The sequence below is a fragment of the Crinia signifera genome, chromosome 12 (genome assembly GCF_055691185.1).
Source record: "Crinia signifera chromosome 12, ASM5569118v1, whole genome shotgun sequence".
Classification (NCBI taxonomy): domain Eukaryota; kingdom Metazoa; phylum Chordata; class Amphibia; order Anura; family Myobatrachidae; genus Crinia; species Crinia signifera.
In genome coordinates, this window is record NC_139228.1 from 67,577,057 (window position 1) to 67,594,790 (window position 17,734).

The window sequence follows — 17,734 nt, forward strand, 5'->3', positions numbered from 1 at the left end:
TCATACCATACCCGGTTTTGCTGTGTCCCCTTGTTGAGAACAGGAAAGAACTGGGAGCAAGTATATATTCTTATTCCAGGGGAATGTTTTTTTGGGGTGGGATTCAGCACTCAAGGTCTTGTGAGCGAGTAGATTAGTAAGTAAGTTTTATTGGTACTCTTTACCTAGAACGGCGCCCATCGCGACCATCGAATGCACTAAAAAACGGGTGCGATGCGATGGCCGCGATTTCCCATAGGGATCAATGTTAAAAGTGAGATTGGACGCAATTTTAGTGTTCAATGCCTCAATGCCCGCGATTTTTACATAGGAAACAATGTTAAATGGGCCACAGAGCCCAAATAGTCACCGTGAAGTCTGAAATGGCCCCCACAATTGTTAACGCCACCCCACGATCAACGTCAACCCGAAGCGTGGCGAGCGCAGCGAGCCCGCGAGGGGCGGCGGTACGCGTCCTCTGACCTTTTCATACCCCCACTATCCACGTCGGCGTGGAGTTGAGAATAGAATAGTGTGGCGAGCGCAGCGAGCCACCGACCTCGAAGCGTGGCGAGCGCAGCGAGCCCCGCGAGGGGACGCGGATACCTTCACAGTTATACGCGTCCCCTCGCGGGCTTCCCAGGTGTCCATGGCGAAGCGGACACCTGTGAAGCCCGCGAAGGGACGCGTTTACCTGTGAAGGTATCCGCGTCCCCTCGCGGGGCTCGCTGCGCTCGCCACGCTTCGGGCTCGGTGGCTCGCTGCGCTCGCCACACTATTCTATTCTCAACTCCACGCCAATGTGGATAGTGGGGGTATGAAAAGGTCGGAGGACGCGTACCGCCGCCCCTCGCAGGCTCGCTGCGCTTGCCACGCTTCGGGTTGACGTTGATCGTGGGGTGGCGTTAACAATTGTGGGGGCCATTTCACAGTTCAAGGGCACTATTAGGGCTCTGTGGCCCATTTAATATTGTTTCCTATGGCCAAATCGCGGGCATTGAGGCATTTAACAGTAAAATCGCGTCCAATCACAGTTTTAACATTGATCCCTATGGGAAAATCGCGGGCATCGCGGGCATCGCGTCGCACCCGTTTTTTATGTACCCGCGATGCCCGCGATTTTTTACCCCCGACACCCGCGATGCCAATCGCGGGCGCCGTTCTAGGTAAAGAGTACCGTTTTATTTATATAGCGTACTTTCTCCAACAATACTCAAGGTGCTTTACAAACATTAAAAAAAGATGGGTGTATTGATGTTAGCCATTTTACTAGGTGTAATTGAATCTGTCTAATTCTTTTGCAATAAATAATGGGGCAGATGTATTAAGCCTTACAAGTAGCGAGTTGTTTCTAAAATATGTGTATCAAGGCACTCTGGACAATGGTCCTTATTCTGGTTCACTTGCAAAGGAAAATTCCTTCTCAATGGACAAATCCATGTGCACTGAAGGTGGGGCAGATGTAACATGTGCAGAGAGAATTAGATTTGGGTGTGGTTTTACTTCAAAGTGAGATTTGCAGTGTAAAAATAAAGCAGTCAGTATTTTTCCTGCACAGAAACAAAATAACTAGCCCAAGACTAAATCTCTCTGCACATGTTACATCTGCCGGAAACAAATGACTTAATTACAAATTACATTTGCTCCCATCCACTACCAGGTTGTTATTCCTTCTAACCAACTAGTTGGATGGTTGGAGGAAAGTTGGTCTGATGTATGGCCAGCGTCTCCATATGGTAAACAATAATAATTGCAGGAGAAGTAAGGTCCCCTTATGAAGAATGGAGAACCTACTGGTGTAGAACCAGTTAGTGATCGGGGGGTCTGGCAAAGCCATTGATGAGAATGAAGAAAAGCTGGAGGGCGGGCAGCCTGAAGCCCAAGATGCTACGTGCCCCTGGTTCTGCATGAACGTAGAACTTGCGCCTACACCGCACTGGTCCATATTCTATTGTAGAGCAGGGGATCTGGACAGAGGAAACACTGCAAGATTTTTTTGTCTAGCAGACATCTGCATGTATTGTTGAATAATGTTTTATTATAAACAATTTTGGCTAAATAAAACCATCCGAATGATAATCAAGTCGTCAAAAATGAGCTGTGGGAACATTATACAATAGCACATTTTTTTAATTGTGGTGGAGAATAAAAACACAACAGATTATATTTACAACACTTCCTCTTTGCAAACTTTACTTTTTCTGGCTCTATTCCAGAGTTACAGCAGACCAGGATCCGCCTTGCTTAGGGTTTTTTCTATTTTTTTATTCACATGCCAATTGCTTTTCTCCACCTCCTTCAGACATCTAAGGAGTTTGAACCATTTGTAATCGCAGAGAAAAGTGAGTTGCAGACAGATGAGAGGCTCAGACGTTGCCTCAAACCTCCTCTTGGCCGTTGGACAATTGCAAGCTCCGTGTTGAGTATTCACATGGAGTTCTATCCATGCACCAACAGCCGTGCCATTCAAGGTGACTTCTCCGTCATACCCAGCTCGCTGTTGTTCTCTACCGGTCTCCTGGGCAATATCATCGCCCTCTACATCTTATGGCAACACAAGTTACGCGTGAAGGACAACACCTCGATATTTTATCTTTTGGTTACTGGTCTGACGGTCACAAATCTGTTGGGGAAATGTCTTCTAAGTCCCATGGTATTGGCTGCTTATTCCAAAAATCAGACTTTGGTGGAGATGGCGGACAACCGGAACCTTTGTGATATTTTCAGCTTCATCATGATTTTCTTTGGCTTGGCACCGATGCTTATTTTGTTTGCGATGGCTCTAGACTGCTGGATTGCGCTCGCCTACCCGTTTTTCTACTGCAATTACATCACGAAGAGGATTGGCTTGGTGGTACCTCTTGTGGTCTACATTTTCAGCGCCGTCTTCTGTTCGATGCCTTTTATGGGCATCGGGAAATTTCAACAGTACTGTCCCGGAACCTGGTGCTTTATTCAAATGACGGCAGAGGACTCGAAGCCTGATGTCCTGGCTTATTCTGTGCTGTATGGTACGGTTATGGGGATATTTGTGACGGCCATTATCATCTGCAATGTGGCTATCATGAGACGCCTTTACCGGATGTACCAAATTCAAAACCAGCGAAATATGATGGGTTCCAAAGCCGGATACAAGGTGGAATGCATCAAGCAAGCCGGCATGGAGGAACTAGACCACCTAATCCTCTTGGCGGTTATGACAATTATTTTTGCACTGTGCTCGCTTCCATTAACGGTATGTATTGACTCCAGTTATTGAAGCCGCTGCTATGTCAGGTGTGCAAATGTTAACTTGCAAAACAAACATACAGTTATTGTCTTAACCATTGAGATTATAGGCTTGTGTGTCCTCCTGCAACTTTTTACCAACTTAATAAAGTTTTCTGACTTGTCTCTGGGCTTTTCAGTCATGCTTCTACATTACAAGTTGTTTATCAGTCATTGCCCTGGGATGCAAAACAAACCCGCCTTGTGCTTTGTATTCAGGGCAGAGATGACAATCAGACTGTCCAATAGTAGGAGGTAAATCAACTTGATGATATAAAGTCATGGCTCATAAGCACAGAATTAACTAGACAGATACAACTGATGAGTAAAAGTTGCACAATGCTATATGCAAGTCAATACAAAGTCATCTGAAAGTGGAAACCCCCTTTATGGAACAAATTGATTTCACATGAGAGTAGTTAATTAGGAGGGGATGGAGTCAGTGGCATATATTCAATGCCGTGGGCGAGCGGTGACTGCGAGCAGGACTTTTTGCTCGCAGTCACCGCTCACCCTGTCAGTATTCAACTGAACCCCCTCATACGCCAATTCCCCCTCGCTCCGTTTTTTGAGCGAGGGGGAATTTGCGAATGTGCCTCCAAAAACTGTGAGACTCGCGGCTAAATACAGCGAGTTTGCTGCACTAGCCGCGGCTCTCGCAGTTTAGGGGAATCCTCGCCGTTCTGTGACGGCGAGGATTCCCCCGGAATGTTGCATAGTGCGAGCGTCCGGCGCGGGGGTTAAACTGCGAGGATCCCTGGTTTTCTGTGATCCTCTCAGTTTAACCCCCTCGCCGGCCGCTCGCACCGGCATTGAATACCAGTGATTAGGTAGACAGTGTCTAGGTCCGGCATGTCCAGACTGTGGTCCTCCAGCTGTTGTGAAACTACACATCCCAGCGTGCCTTGCCATAGTTTAGGCATTCCCTAATAGCAAAACTGTGGCAAGGCATGATGGGATTTGTGGTTTCACAACAGCTGGAGGACCACAGTTTGGGAATGCCTGGTCTAAGTCGACAGTGAAAATGTGGACAGATGAAAAAAGTTGACATTCATTAGGTCGGCATGGTCAAAAGGTTGACACAAGCAAAATGTCGACACGGGAAAAAAGGCTATTCGTTTTTCAGGATTTTTTTATTTTTTTTTAAACCCACTCGATGTACTGTACTGGAGAGGAAAGCAAAAAAAAAACCAAAAGATACCCAGTACGGTTTATTTAGGTGTTCACAAACAAGGATTGCGCCTCTTCAGTGATGTCACACATTGAATGTCGCACCCATGTGCCTATTCCGAAGGTTATTTATGCCCAAACTCATAAAAAGTGATATCGTAGAACCTTCACCAGATGATACATTGAGATGGAAACCCCACTGAAATAAATGGGAAATTCGGTAAGAGATGAAGTGGATAAAAACAGGCTCCCTTCCATCTAAATCCAGTACTGGAGCCTGATTCAGACCTGATCGCAAGTCTGCGAACACATCCCCTCACATGCGACCGCCCGGGAGAGAAATCATTCGATAGTTGCTGACCATCGAAAGATTTCTGCAGCCTTTGGTCTGGAAGTAAGTCAGTACTTGCTTTTCAGATGGCTGTTGCAGTTGACGTTGCCCATAGCAACCAATCATTTCTTTATTGCATCCTAGAAAATGATAGTCAGATCTGATTGGTTGCTATGACGAAAACAACTCTTTTCGGTTTTAGAACCGTTAGTAAATTTACCCCGTTAGATGTCTTAATGACATTTGTTAAGCAGAACTCGTCTGAACATGTTTGGGGAAGGGAGGGGGTCATTCACGACACGCGGGAGCACGCATCGGTAATGATATGAAGTGTACAGCCCTTTCCGAGCAATATTGGGAACCATATCGCCTAGGGGGTATGGGGCTGTATACTAGTTTGCCCACTTCAAGATAGGTTGTAGTGTACCTAAATACTATAAGTGTTATGCAAATATAGGTCATTAGGACATATAATTAATGCAGAACACAACATCACACAAAGGACCTAATTCTGGTCCATGCGCTCCCATGCAAATTCGCACGGGAGCGCAGTGTTTTTGTTTTGCGCATGTGCATGCGCTCTGTACATGCGTCCACGGTGAACAGAGTATACGCCGGGCGCTCGCACACAACAGTTCCCATGAAACCGCTGGGCATTCTCATGCTGATGCCCCGATGACGCGGTGCCAGGGGCGGGCAGCTGACATCACCGGATGTCAGCTGCCCGCCCTGTCCTCGCACAGGACACACGCAAATCTGAGACACTTGAGATTGTCTTAGTTTTGTGTGTGCGCTCCACATCATTCGATGGTCGGCGATGTGGGTTTGCCCCCCGTAGGCTGCTAATGGCTTGGGACTCTTTCACCTTTTTTTCTTGTTTAGGCTGCTAATGGCTGTTTAAACAAAATAATCAGTTTGCAGCCGTGCACGCAGCGGGGTGGGGGTCAGTGCAAATGGCGAGCGGGCAGGCTTGAAAAGACAAGCAGCTCGGCGAACTTCGAAGCGCTGTGTGTCAACCAGAATAAGGTCCAAAGCTCAGTCTGTTATGATCAGGGGAAATTCTACACCTTAAATCCACGGAAATTAGATTTGTTTTGCATGCTTGTAAAATCATGTTTCCTCCTCTGTCCCCTAACCACATAAAACCATTCATAAGAACCCCACATAGAGGCCAATTCAGTGCTGATCGTACAAGTCCAAATTACACCCCCCCCCCCCCCCCCCCGCTGCGATGGTGGGGGTCTGCACGTGCAAATGCGTGATAATGACCATGTGCATACCCCGGCAGCGAGCACCTTCGTGAATTTTTCATTCGCCACGGCGCTTGCTACCTGCGTGACAGGCAGGGGGCATTGACTAGGTTTCCACCCAGCGTTTAATGTGCATCATTTGGTCCCACAGACCCCCCCCCCCCCCCACCGCACGCCTAGCCCCTCTGCTTCTTGGAATAATGTCTATTCCATCTGCAGGGCATCTACCCTGTGCTTTGCAGTGCCGTGCAGGGGTACTTTCCAGATGTACCCCCCCTCAAACCCGCCCCCCACCGTGGACACTGCTGGCCCCAGATGGGACGGTCCCACAAAAAGTGGGACAGTTGGAGGTATGATATATGTGTGTGTTTGTGATGTCTGTTTATAACCTAGTTCCCTGCCTATGTCAGCTTACTGTATAGGGACAGTTTATAAAACCACAACTCCCCCGGTGTCTGTGTGTGCACAGGAACCTCAGTGACAGTATTACTGCATGTACACGTCACGCCCATGTACTATTAGGGATGCCTGACACAGAGGTGATAAGCTGGTTCAGGCCACGACCCTGTGTTATCCTAGACACCGTGAGTCCTGAGTCATAGGCATATACTGTATATGTGGTATCACACAGCCGCTGTGCAATACCGTATGTATAATAATATGCTAGTCATGCTCCGGAAACGGCGGAGAGGCTCCCCAAGATTGGGTGTTGTTCCTCTCCCCCCCCCCCCCCCCCCCATAGGTGGGAGAGTCTAGTTTCTCCGCCCAGCCCCCCCCCCCCACCCCTACCTTCATCGATACCTGAAAGCGATATACGCTACCCAGTAGGACCTCTAGCATCTAGCAATCTGCCCAGTAGGACCTCTAGCACCTATCAATGCTCCTCCATCTGTTGCCCTGGCAGACTTGTGGGAATTTTACATTTTATCTGAAAGTCTATCAAGGTCTTCCCAGCACTGAGACATCTTTAATGATTCTAGTAACTGATGTAACAGTATTTGTTTTGGATGTTACTCTTGGCCCTGGGTCCAACTTGGCAGCTGCATATATATATATATATATATATATATATATATATATATACGTATCCTCTGTCTCTTTGCACCATAACAACAACGTTGAAGATTGTTTACAATTAACATTTCCATCTTTGTATATAAAATTATTATAAAATGATAATTAATATTGTGGCAGGGACAGCATACCTCCACATGAAGATAAAGTGGAGGATCCGGTCCAGGTTCTAGACCAGCAGCAGGAAAACTGATGTGATCTGGGTTGGGCTGATTAGCAGCACCTGTGCTTTCCTGATATAAGTGTTTCCAGGGCAGAGGGTCATTGCTCCTGATGGTGGAATAGCTGCCCAGGTGATAGGCCAGAGGTGTGGGCTATGGTAGTGACCACTGGAGTATTCTGAAGAGTTTGTACTATGCTGTGATTACCTGTGTTAGGCACCGCCGCGCTCCCTCTGCCTCCGGCATTGCTGCTGTCACTGACAGCGCCGGGGCTTTGAGATGCAGCGGGCGGTGCCATCTTCCTCGGCTGCAGCCGGGCGTTCGGGACGAAGTGTCGGGCGTTGCTAGGCAATGACCCGAACTTCCGCTCCCGGCCGCGTCAGCCAGGTGGCTGACGTCACACGCCTGTGGGCGGCAAATTTGAAACATAAGGCCGGCATCTGCTGGGCACAGATAGCTCTGTCTGCCGCTCCGAATCCAGAGTGTTCCTGGTTCCTGTGAAGTCCCCCTGCTGAGTACAGTGTGTCGGTCCAGTCTGCTTCTGTGCCCCTGCCTGTTCCAGCTGCTGTGTTTTGCTTCCAGTCTGCCCATCCGATCAGGGGATCTCCTGCGCTGTCTCCACTATCCATCTTTTAAGATAAGTCAGGAGTTGCCCTCTATTTTGCTATTTATTGGTATCATCTCTTTTGCATTGTTGCATTCCTGGTTCTGTAGTTTTACTAAACGCTGGTTCCATCTTGTGTATTGTTACATACATTATTGTTTCCGGTACCACCTTCAAGCATTGTTGCTTCCCCTGGGTCTCATGGGGCTTGCCTCCAGACTCCAATCCGCATCCCTGAGACTCTGGGGTATCCCATTCCAGTCTTGGTCTTAGTTAGTGTTTCCTCTTGTCATCCTGCCGCCTTGAAGGACGCATAAGACCTGGCGGCATCGAGGGAGGACTCAGCTTAACTAGATCTGTCAAACGCGGCTGTTATAGGTGAAGCCTAGCACCGCACGCGTCTGCCGACCACGGCCCGAGGCAACAGAGTTAGGGTTCTGGTTCGGTAATATTCCCCAGAGTCGTAACCTTATAACCGGCCACAAGCCTTTATTGGGAAAGGAGTCTGTTAGTGTTTTTGCCCCTTTTTTCGCTGTGAGTTCATGGATCCCAATCCCGTGAATCCGGCCTAGGTTTTTGCTGACCAGCTCCATCTCCTGACCCAGCAACTTCAGGAACTCACCTTGCGGGTGGAATCCCAAGAAGAGGTTAGGAGGGTGTCCCTGGCCGTGCCAGCCATTGTTAAAGAATCAAAAATGAATTTGCCTGATCGCTTCTCTGGAGACAGGGCTCAGTTCTTTAACTTCAGGGAGAGTTGCAAATTATATTTTAGGTTGTGACCCCTGTCTTCGGGCTCTGAGGCTCAGAGGGTCAGTCTCGTAATCTCCCTCCTGCAGGGCGATCCACAGACCTGGGCGTTTGGTCTGAAGTCCGATTGTCCTGCCCTTCGGTCGGTGGATTCCTTTTTTGAGGTCATGGGAATTTTTTATGATGACCCAGACAAGGCAACCTCAGCCGAGGCCCACCTCAGGGCTCTCAAGCACTGTCAACGAACCGCAGAAGCTTATTGCTCTGAGTTTCGGCGATATGCCAATGACACTGCATGGAACGACCCGGATCTGCGGAGTCAGTGCCGCCAAGGTTTAGCTGAGCGCATTAAGGATTTCTTGGTACAGTATCCAGCTCGGAATTCCTTAGAAGAATTTATGCAGCTGATAATCCGCATAGACAGGCGGGTCCGTGAGAGGTGTTCCGAGCGGGATTCTCCACCTGTCTCCTGCCCTAGCTCCTCGGTGGACATAGGGGCCGATTATGACGAACCCATGCAAATCGGGGTTACTCACCTATCCACGCAAGAGAAGGCTCGCCGACGCTCTCAGGGGCTCTGCCATTATTGTGGTGGCAGGGGACATGTGGTGAATGCCTGTCCAGTGCGGTCGGAAAACGCCAAGGCTTAGGGATGCAGGGAGACATCCTCTCAGGCCTGTCGGTTCTATATCCCAATAATTCTTTATTATTGTCTGTTTCTTTAGGAGTTGGGCTGCAAAGTTGGGACTACCGAGCTTTTGTGGACAGTGGGGCCGCAGGGAATTTTTTGGATCTTCAGGTCATTCGGGATCATAAAATGCCTCTCCAGCCTCTTCCTTCCATTGTGTCAGTATACGGTTTAGATGGTAATCTCTTACCCAAGGGACACATTACACACCGCATGATTCTATTAGATTTTAGTGTTGGGGCCACTCATTCAGAGAAACTATCTTTTTTCGTAGTTCATAGTCCCTTAGCTCCAGTAGTGCTCGGTCTACCTTGGTTGAAGAAACATAACCCATGCTTCGATTGGCAGACAGGGGAGTTACGTTCCTGGGGTAAGGAGTGTCTGACGAACTGTTTAACAATCCCTGTTCGTATGGCTGTGTCCAATTCTTCTCTTATTCCTCCACAGTATGCCTCTTTTTCTGATGTTTTTAAAAAAAGAAAGAGGCTCATACCCTGCCACCTCACCGTCCGTATGGCTGTGCCATTTCTCTTTTTCCTAAACTCCCCAAGGGTCATCTTTATGCGTTGTCTTTGCCTGAGGCCAAGGCTATGGAAGACTACATTGAGGAAAATCTCAAAAAAATTGGTTCATTAGGCCTTCCAAGTCGCCCGTTGGAGCTGTTTTTTTCTTTGTGGCTAAAAAGGATGGCTCACTACATCCTTGAATTGATTATCATCAGTTAAACCTCATCAGAGTATAGAATTCTTATCCTTTGCCTCTCATTTCTGTCCTCTTTGATCAGTTACGCAAGGCTTCTATATTCTCCAAGATCGATTTACGAGGTGCCTATAATGGCCTGACATGGCGCTCCCGGCCGCGTCAGCTGGGCAGCTGACGTCACACGCCGCTGGGCAGTGAATTTGAATCATGCTGGGCACAGACACCGGTTATAGCTCTGTCTGCCTCTCCAAATCCAGAGTGTTCCTGGTTCCTGTGAAGTCCCCCTGCTGAGTCCATTATGTCAGTCCAGTCTGCTTCTGTGCCTCTGCCTGTTCCAGCTGCAGTGTTTTGCTTCCAGTCTCCCCGACCAATCAGGGGATCTCCTGCACTGTCTCCACTCTCCATCTTTTAAGATAAGTCAGGAGTTGCCCTCTATTTGCTATTTCATCTATTTTGCATTGTTGCATTCCTGGTTCTGTAGTTTTACTAAACGCTGTTTGCATCTTGTGTATTGTTACATACATTATTGTTTCCGGTACCACCTTCAAGCATTGCTGCTTCCCCTGGGTCTCCTGGGGCTTGCGTTCAGACTCCAATCCGCATCCCTGAGACTTGCCATCCTGCCGCCTCGACGGACGCGTTGTCCTACATAAGACCTGGCGGCATCGAGGGCGGAGCCGGCATAACCAGCTCTTTCCAACGCGGCTGTTATAGGTGAAGCTTAGCACTACACTCGTCCGCCAACCACAGCCTGATGTTAGGGTTCTGGTTCGGTGATATTCCCCAGAGTTGGAACAACCTGTATGGTGCAATGCTGTAACTATATTTGCTTATGCTGATTACCTGCTACAAAATAAAGACCAAGACTTCATCTTATCCAGTGTCAGCACCTCGGATTTCCTGATATAAGGGTTTCCAGGGCAGAGTGAGCTTGCTCTTGATAGTGGATTAGCCGCAACAAGCGATAGGCCGGCGGTGGTCTATGGTAGGGATCATTGCAGCCCTTGTAAGCATCTGTGATGCTGGGATTGCCTGTAACCACATTTGCCTTTGGAATTAGCTCCCGGCGCACCGTCGATCGGACCTCCCGTTTCCACGCGCTCAGTACGTCAGATAGAGTGATGAAACGCGTTGGTAGTTTTCCAGTGACGTACTGAATGTATGGATCTGGGAGGTCTGATCGGCGGTGCGCCAGGAGCTGTGCAGCGGGTGTGAGACCACCTGACGTTCCCTATATATCGTTGGCAAGCTGTATACCTTGAACTTTACTTGTACGTGAGCTATTTTTACTATAGAAAATATTTTTACATACATTGCTCATTGCACGCTGTCTGCTGTTCTTTACACACACACACACACATTATATATATATATATATATTATTAGCAGAAGGACGACTTTTATAAGTGACATATTTCTATGATGCCGTTGTCCGTGCAGAGCAAATCATTTACCAAATGAAAGGTCTTGGGGCCTAATTCAGACTTGATCACAAAGCACGCGTGGTTCTGCTGGACGCGCGCACCCCTTTGACTAGGAGTCTTTCTGAGTAACCCCACTGCTGCTCGCCATGTGGAGCGTACTAAGCACACGGCGTACCTCCCAATATTGCTGTTCATAGAACTGGGACCCCACACATGCCCAAAACAGGGACAGAGCCTAGTGGGATAAGGGGCGTGGCCACAGACACCCCTGTTTGCATCACCGAGACCTGGGTACAAGAGAGGCGGGTAACGGCGACGGACCCCCTAAGTCTCGATGCCCCATAGCAATGGCAGCCTCCACCCCCACTATTGTTACGGGTATGGGTCATTGGGTTGACCCTATTTAGGTTGACATGTATTGGGTCGACCGCTGAAGGTCGACAGGGCTTAGGTAGACACCTGAAAGGCACACAAACAGTCCAGGATATATGGCTATCCGGGCTTAGGCACAAGTGACTTCATTTGTACCTCAGTCAGCTTGATTATACCATGCGTGAATAAGCAGGGTTAGCCAGAAAACCTGGACTGTGAGTGTACCTTGAGGACCGCAGTTGAGGACCGCTGCTTTTCTAGACATGTGATAGGTCCAGGGTCCCCTGCTACATTACTGGACCTATCCGATGGAGTTGAACTGGGATTGATAGTCTTCCCACTTACAGAGATTGAGGGGGGGGGGGGTTTAGTCACCTAGAAGGGGGGGGGGGGGCTTCCAGCATGAATGTAGCACCTCGGCACTGCACACCCACTCTCTCTGGGCTCATCTCTCTGCCGAGAAAATAACATAAACCACATGCAAATATCCCTTCACAGCCCAATATAGAACAGTTATTATGAAAGTCCCAGCACAGTGCCAGCCGCGGGTACGCCTCTTCGGGAAAGCACAAAGTGACTTCATTCTGGTATTTGGTTACTAACCACAGAAGTGAAGAAATCAGATTGCGACGCTGGGTCTCACAGGAGAACATCAAGCTGACGGGTGTCACTGAGCCGCCATGCAAGGCGCGCAGAAGACTATTTTGCATTTGGTACAAAATGCAATGTATGGGCCCCACATCTTATTGGTGACGATCCCACTGGATTTTTTTTTTTTTAATGATATTTTTTGGGTAGGGTAATAATAGAGCAAGTGAGGGGGCGGGGCTCAGGGTTTTTTCCAGGTACTTTTTCCAGGTGCACCACTGCTGCTCACACATTTGTACATTGTACCAGGCGCCTACACAGATTACAGACAGATTTTCTGCGAGCTGAAACAATTCCAGGCTACAAATTCCCAGAATGAGAGATATGTCCCCATCGTTCCTTGTTGCCCCGCTGTAAGGGACAAAGTAAGATGCATAATAATATATAGGAACACTTGCCTCCCTGCAGCCGAGGGAAGAAACGAGCCAGCACACACAAGTAGTAGAAATGCAATAAAAGGTGTATTTCAGATATACGTTACATATCACAGCAGGTGGTAAACAGCGGCTGACCCAACAGCCGTTTCAACTGGCAGCCAGCCAGTCTTCATCAGGGGTACCAACAGAGGCAGCATACAGGCAGGCATTAAATACCTGTTAAAAAAGGCGCCAATACCGCCCCATTCAGGAAAGTTTTGCGCTGTCACTCAGCACCACGCTGGGTGAGTGCGCGCGGTTCTCTGGGTGTGTGTAGCGCGTCATGGGGATTCCCCTGTGCGCTTGGCCAATGATGTTGCTCTGTTGCGCTGTCATGTCTAGCTGTATAGACACAGGTGAGAATGTCAGTTGATGCGGGAGATAACTATACGTGCGGGAACAGTGAGACTCTGGGATTAGAGGGAGGATTACTCTGGGCAGAATGGGTGCATGTATACACCGGGTAGTTTCAAATTGTACATGGAGTAAACACAGTGCTTACTGTGTCACGCAAGTATGTGTAAACACTGGTCCAGGACACTGTGGGCAAGAACACACAGGAGTTGTGTGAACTGAGCACAGGCTGCACTTATGGCAATGTCTGGGGACGAACATTATTTGTACAAATAGGTAAAGCCGACTTTCTTGGCTCCTGATTGGCCGCTAGGCGGCCAATGGAATCATTCTGAGGAGAGGCGCTGAGTATGAAATATCTCTGCATCTCTCCTATGTGCGATGCGGACAGTGCGGGGACCAGCGACAGCATGAAGATTACCTGGATTACGTCGGACCAAGAGAAGACATCTTCAGCACAGGACCAGGTGAGTAGGATTTCCTTCCACAGCTCCAACATGGATTTCTTCGGACCCGGACACCGCCATGGACCTGGAGGACGACACGGACCGCCGACATGGACCTGGAGGACGACACAGGACACCGGACACCAGGACAGAGGGCTACCTACGGGATCAAGAAAGGTAAGTATCAGTGTGTGTGTGTAATGAATGCATTAAACTTTTATTTTCATTGTGTCAGTGTGTGTTTATTGTACTATTTTTATTACTGTGGAACTAAAAGTGCCAGCGGGCCCTTTAATGCCCCGCAGGCTGGGACTTTTGGTTCTCCAAGTCCCAGCTTGCGGGGGAGGCTTGCTGGGACTCATAGTTCCACAGTTTTAAACAATAGGTTTTCATCTATTCTTTTACACAGTATCAGCTCAATGCCCACCGCCCAGGGGCATCGAGGACAGCACCAGGCTTCAGCCTGGTCAGGTAAGTCCTGGAGGGGGGGGACCCCTGGCCAGGCTGACTGGTGGGTAGGGAGAATGTTTTGGCCGCGGGACCTTATATAATAAGTGTCCCCGGCTGTGACATTACCCTGCTGGCTGGTTTGGCCTGGGGCTGGTTCTTAAAATACGGGGGACCCCTACTCATTTTGTCCCCCGTATTTTGGGAACTAGCCCCGGACCTGGAGCCTGGGGCTGGTTGTTAAAAATCAGGGAACCCCTATTTGTCGGGTTCCCTGATTTTTAATTACCGGCCCCGGCTCTTTCAGCCTGGTGCTGGTTATGGCTGTGGGGGGGACCCCACGCTGTTTTTTTTAAAATGTATTTATTTTTTCTATTTTTTTACACCTTGCAGCCTGCACGGATCTGACTGATCCGTGCAGACTGCCTGAAAAATTCGTATTAGCGGCCGTATATATGGCCAGCTAATTACGAATGAATACACCATAGGAGGGTTACAAAGCAGTCGTATCTGACTGCTTTGTACATTCCCCTCCGGAACACGACTGTGCATACGACTGAAACAGTCCTATGCAGTCGTAGGGGAAATACTAATACGAAAAACTAGGTTTTTCATATTAGTAAATTTCCCCCATAATGTCAGGAAATTCCACTACAACAGGTTAGGGATATGATATGCTGGGTTACTACTCAGCAAGAGCCCCACTACTCAATCTCCATCTCTTAACAGAGAGGTGGGCTTATTTTGGGGATACATACGATATCTCAGGGGTGGGGATGCTGGTGGGGAAAAAAGGACCCTTGCCTTCCGACGATGAATTCAGACAAGAGCTCCGTAAATGTCCTAACCCTTTCCCCAGGGCCGTTTCTAGACAATTTAGCTTCCAGGGCGAAGAAATAAAAATGCGCCCCCCCCCCCCCCCCCCCCCCATACATAACATGGTAACATAGAAATTGTGCGCGGCGCGCGCCGAAATAGGGGGTGTGGAGTAATTTTAAAAGGGGTGTGGTTTAATATAAGGGCGTGGTCTAGCAGGAAAACAATTGGTACTTATGTATTATCTGGGCTCCCATGTTAAATACACCCCATTTTTTCATACCCCTACTATCCAACTACGGATGGAGTTGATTTTATATAGTGTGGCGAGCGCAGTGAGCCACCGTGCCCGAAGCGTGGCGAGGGGACGCGGTCTCATAAGAAAAACGGGAACCCAGACAAGTACCAAACAGGTAGCTTACATCACACTTTTGTAACCTGCATGACCAGACATTGGTTACCACAGGAATTGTTATTGTCCTCCCGCACTTAAGTTGGCGGGCTGAAGGTACGCCTCACAGATCAAGGCCAAACAATGACAGGCTACTTAAATCATTATACACTATTTATCCGTGATGCCAATTACACATTACGCCGTACACTGTGATGACGATTACATATTACGCCGCACACTGTGATGACAATTAAACATTATGTCGCAGACCATGATGACAATTACACATTAAGGCGCACACCGTGATGCCCATTAGACCACACACTGTGATGGCAATTACACAATACTCCCCACACCGTAATGCCCATTACACATTATGCCCCATGTGCCGCTGCCGCACAACTGATGCTGTTTACTAATATACCCCCACAGTGCCAGATATGCCCCCACAGCGCCACACATATATGCCCCCACATTGCCACAAATATATGCCCCCACAGCGCCACACATATGCCCCCACAGTGCCACACATATGCCCCCACAGTGCCACAAATATATGCCCCCACAGTGCCAGATATGCCCCCACAGCGCCACACATATGCCCCCACAGTGACACAAATATATGCCCCCACAGTGACACAAATATATGCCCCCACAGTGTCACACATATGCCCCTAGTGACAGAAATATATGCCCCCACAGTGACATATATATAAATACATATATATATTATATATATATATATATACACACACATATGTATATATATATATATATATATATATATATATACACACATATGTGTGTATATATATATATATATATATATATATAGTTAGGGTCAGTGTGCAACATTTTCAGGGGAGGAGTTTATTTCTAAACATACCGTGTCTGGGGTGGTAGGGCTCTGTCTGTGCCTTATGTTATGTGGTGGGCACTGGGTTAGGAAGGTGGGCAGGCATGCGGGCAGGCTCCGTCCTGAGTAGCTCTTTCTGCGCGCTGTGCGGCGCCAGCATCTCCGTCTGACGTCAGACGCCGGCGCAGCACTTTATACCCAGAGGCAGAGCACACGCTGGCTGGCTCCCGGCTCCAGGCTCCACTGACAGGGGATTGAGCGGCGGGCGGCGGACAGTAGTGCGCACTATTAAAATGTTTGTGCGCAAACCTTACAGGGAACATTGCCGGGAGCCCTGGCTGTTTAACAGAGGCGGACAAGCCGTGCGGTGCCCCGGGCTGCTGCACGGCTTGTCTGCCTCTAGAAACGGCCCTGCCTCTCCCCCCTAAACCCTTAACCAGGGCTTAAAGTGGTCATGCAGAGGTTGGGGAACTCATTTCTCTATGCCACCTAATTATCCACCCCCCTCCCCACCAGTGCCTATCCTTAACCCCCATAACCCGCCGCATAAACATAACCCTCCCACCCCACAGCCTAACCCTAACCCCCTTGTAGGTGCCTAACCCTCCCTGCTAGTGCCTAACCTAACCCTCGTAACCCTTTCTCCACCTAGTACCAACCCACCATCCTACCCCCCCCCCCCCCCCCGGCATACTTTTATTCGGGATGCCAGTTGTCGGAATCCTGCGTCGGCATCCTCACCCACGTCGACGTTCCGGCACCAGTGTTCTGATTGCAGTTGGGATTCTGCCAGCTGGCACCCCGAAAACAGGAAACTGTCCCATCCTGAGAGTGGCTTTGAGACACATCTCGGGTCGTTGCCTAAATAAGTGGATGTCTGAAAAGAAGGAAAGAGGATGTATCTGGTACAGTGGTGAAAGTTCATCCCAGTTGGCCATCAGTATGTACCAAGATATCTGTTAGATTTCAACCCCTTGTGTAGCATGGCAATGGTTTAAATCGTTTAAATACAGGTAAATCCTTATCTGTGGCTAAAATCGGCCATAGGGCTTTACTGGCAGTAAGAACAACAGAACGGGATGTATCATAACGAGAGAGATAAAAGGGAAAACCTCCCCAGTGTTTTTTTACGGTAGGTTTAAGCCAATCTTGCCTCTTGAGCTTCAGAGCACTTTCTTTTAGCTGACATCAAAGCTTTCAAGGGGTACCCCCTCTGCCTAAATGTGTCAACAGCGCCCAGCATTAAATGGAAATCATTCCATATGTACAAACAATTCAAACATTTATTGAAAAAATACAAATACGAGGACACCTTGTGGCTGGAGTGAGTCTTGATGTTAACAGTTGTTTGGGTACTTCTGTAGTTTCACGGCGCCGCCGGCTCAGTAACTTGGCAGCCTGCCAGAGGCTCGCGTGCCGCTCTAGCTACAGTGTTATTAACAGAAACTTGGCAGCCTGCCAGAGGCTCGCGTGCCGCTCTAGCTACAGTGTTATAGTGTAACGTAGATTAATGAAGTGTAAAAAGGAGACAAAATGGGATAAATGGGGCTTATAAATCGCTCACCCCGGCACACCGCTACCACAGGGG

General features: G+C 48.6%; 1 protein-coding gene across 1 annotated transcript in view; it reads left to right on the plus strand.

Moving 5' to 3' along the window:
• Window positions 1-2,307: 2,307 nt before the first annotated feature.
• PTGDR (prostaglandin D2 receptor) overlaps window positions 2,308-17,734 on the plus strand; it is a 28,495-nt gene continuing 13,068 nt past the window's right edge. The window contains exon 1 of the mRNA XM_083166415.1: window positions 2,308-3,214. Within this exon, the coding sequence (XP_083022541.1) occupies window positions 2,411-3,214 (804 nt within the window). The 5' untranslated portion in view covers window positions 2,308-2,410. The remainder of the gene's footprint in view (window positions 3,215-17,734) is intronic.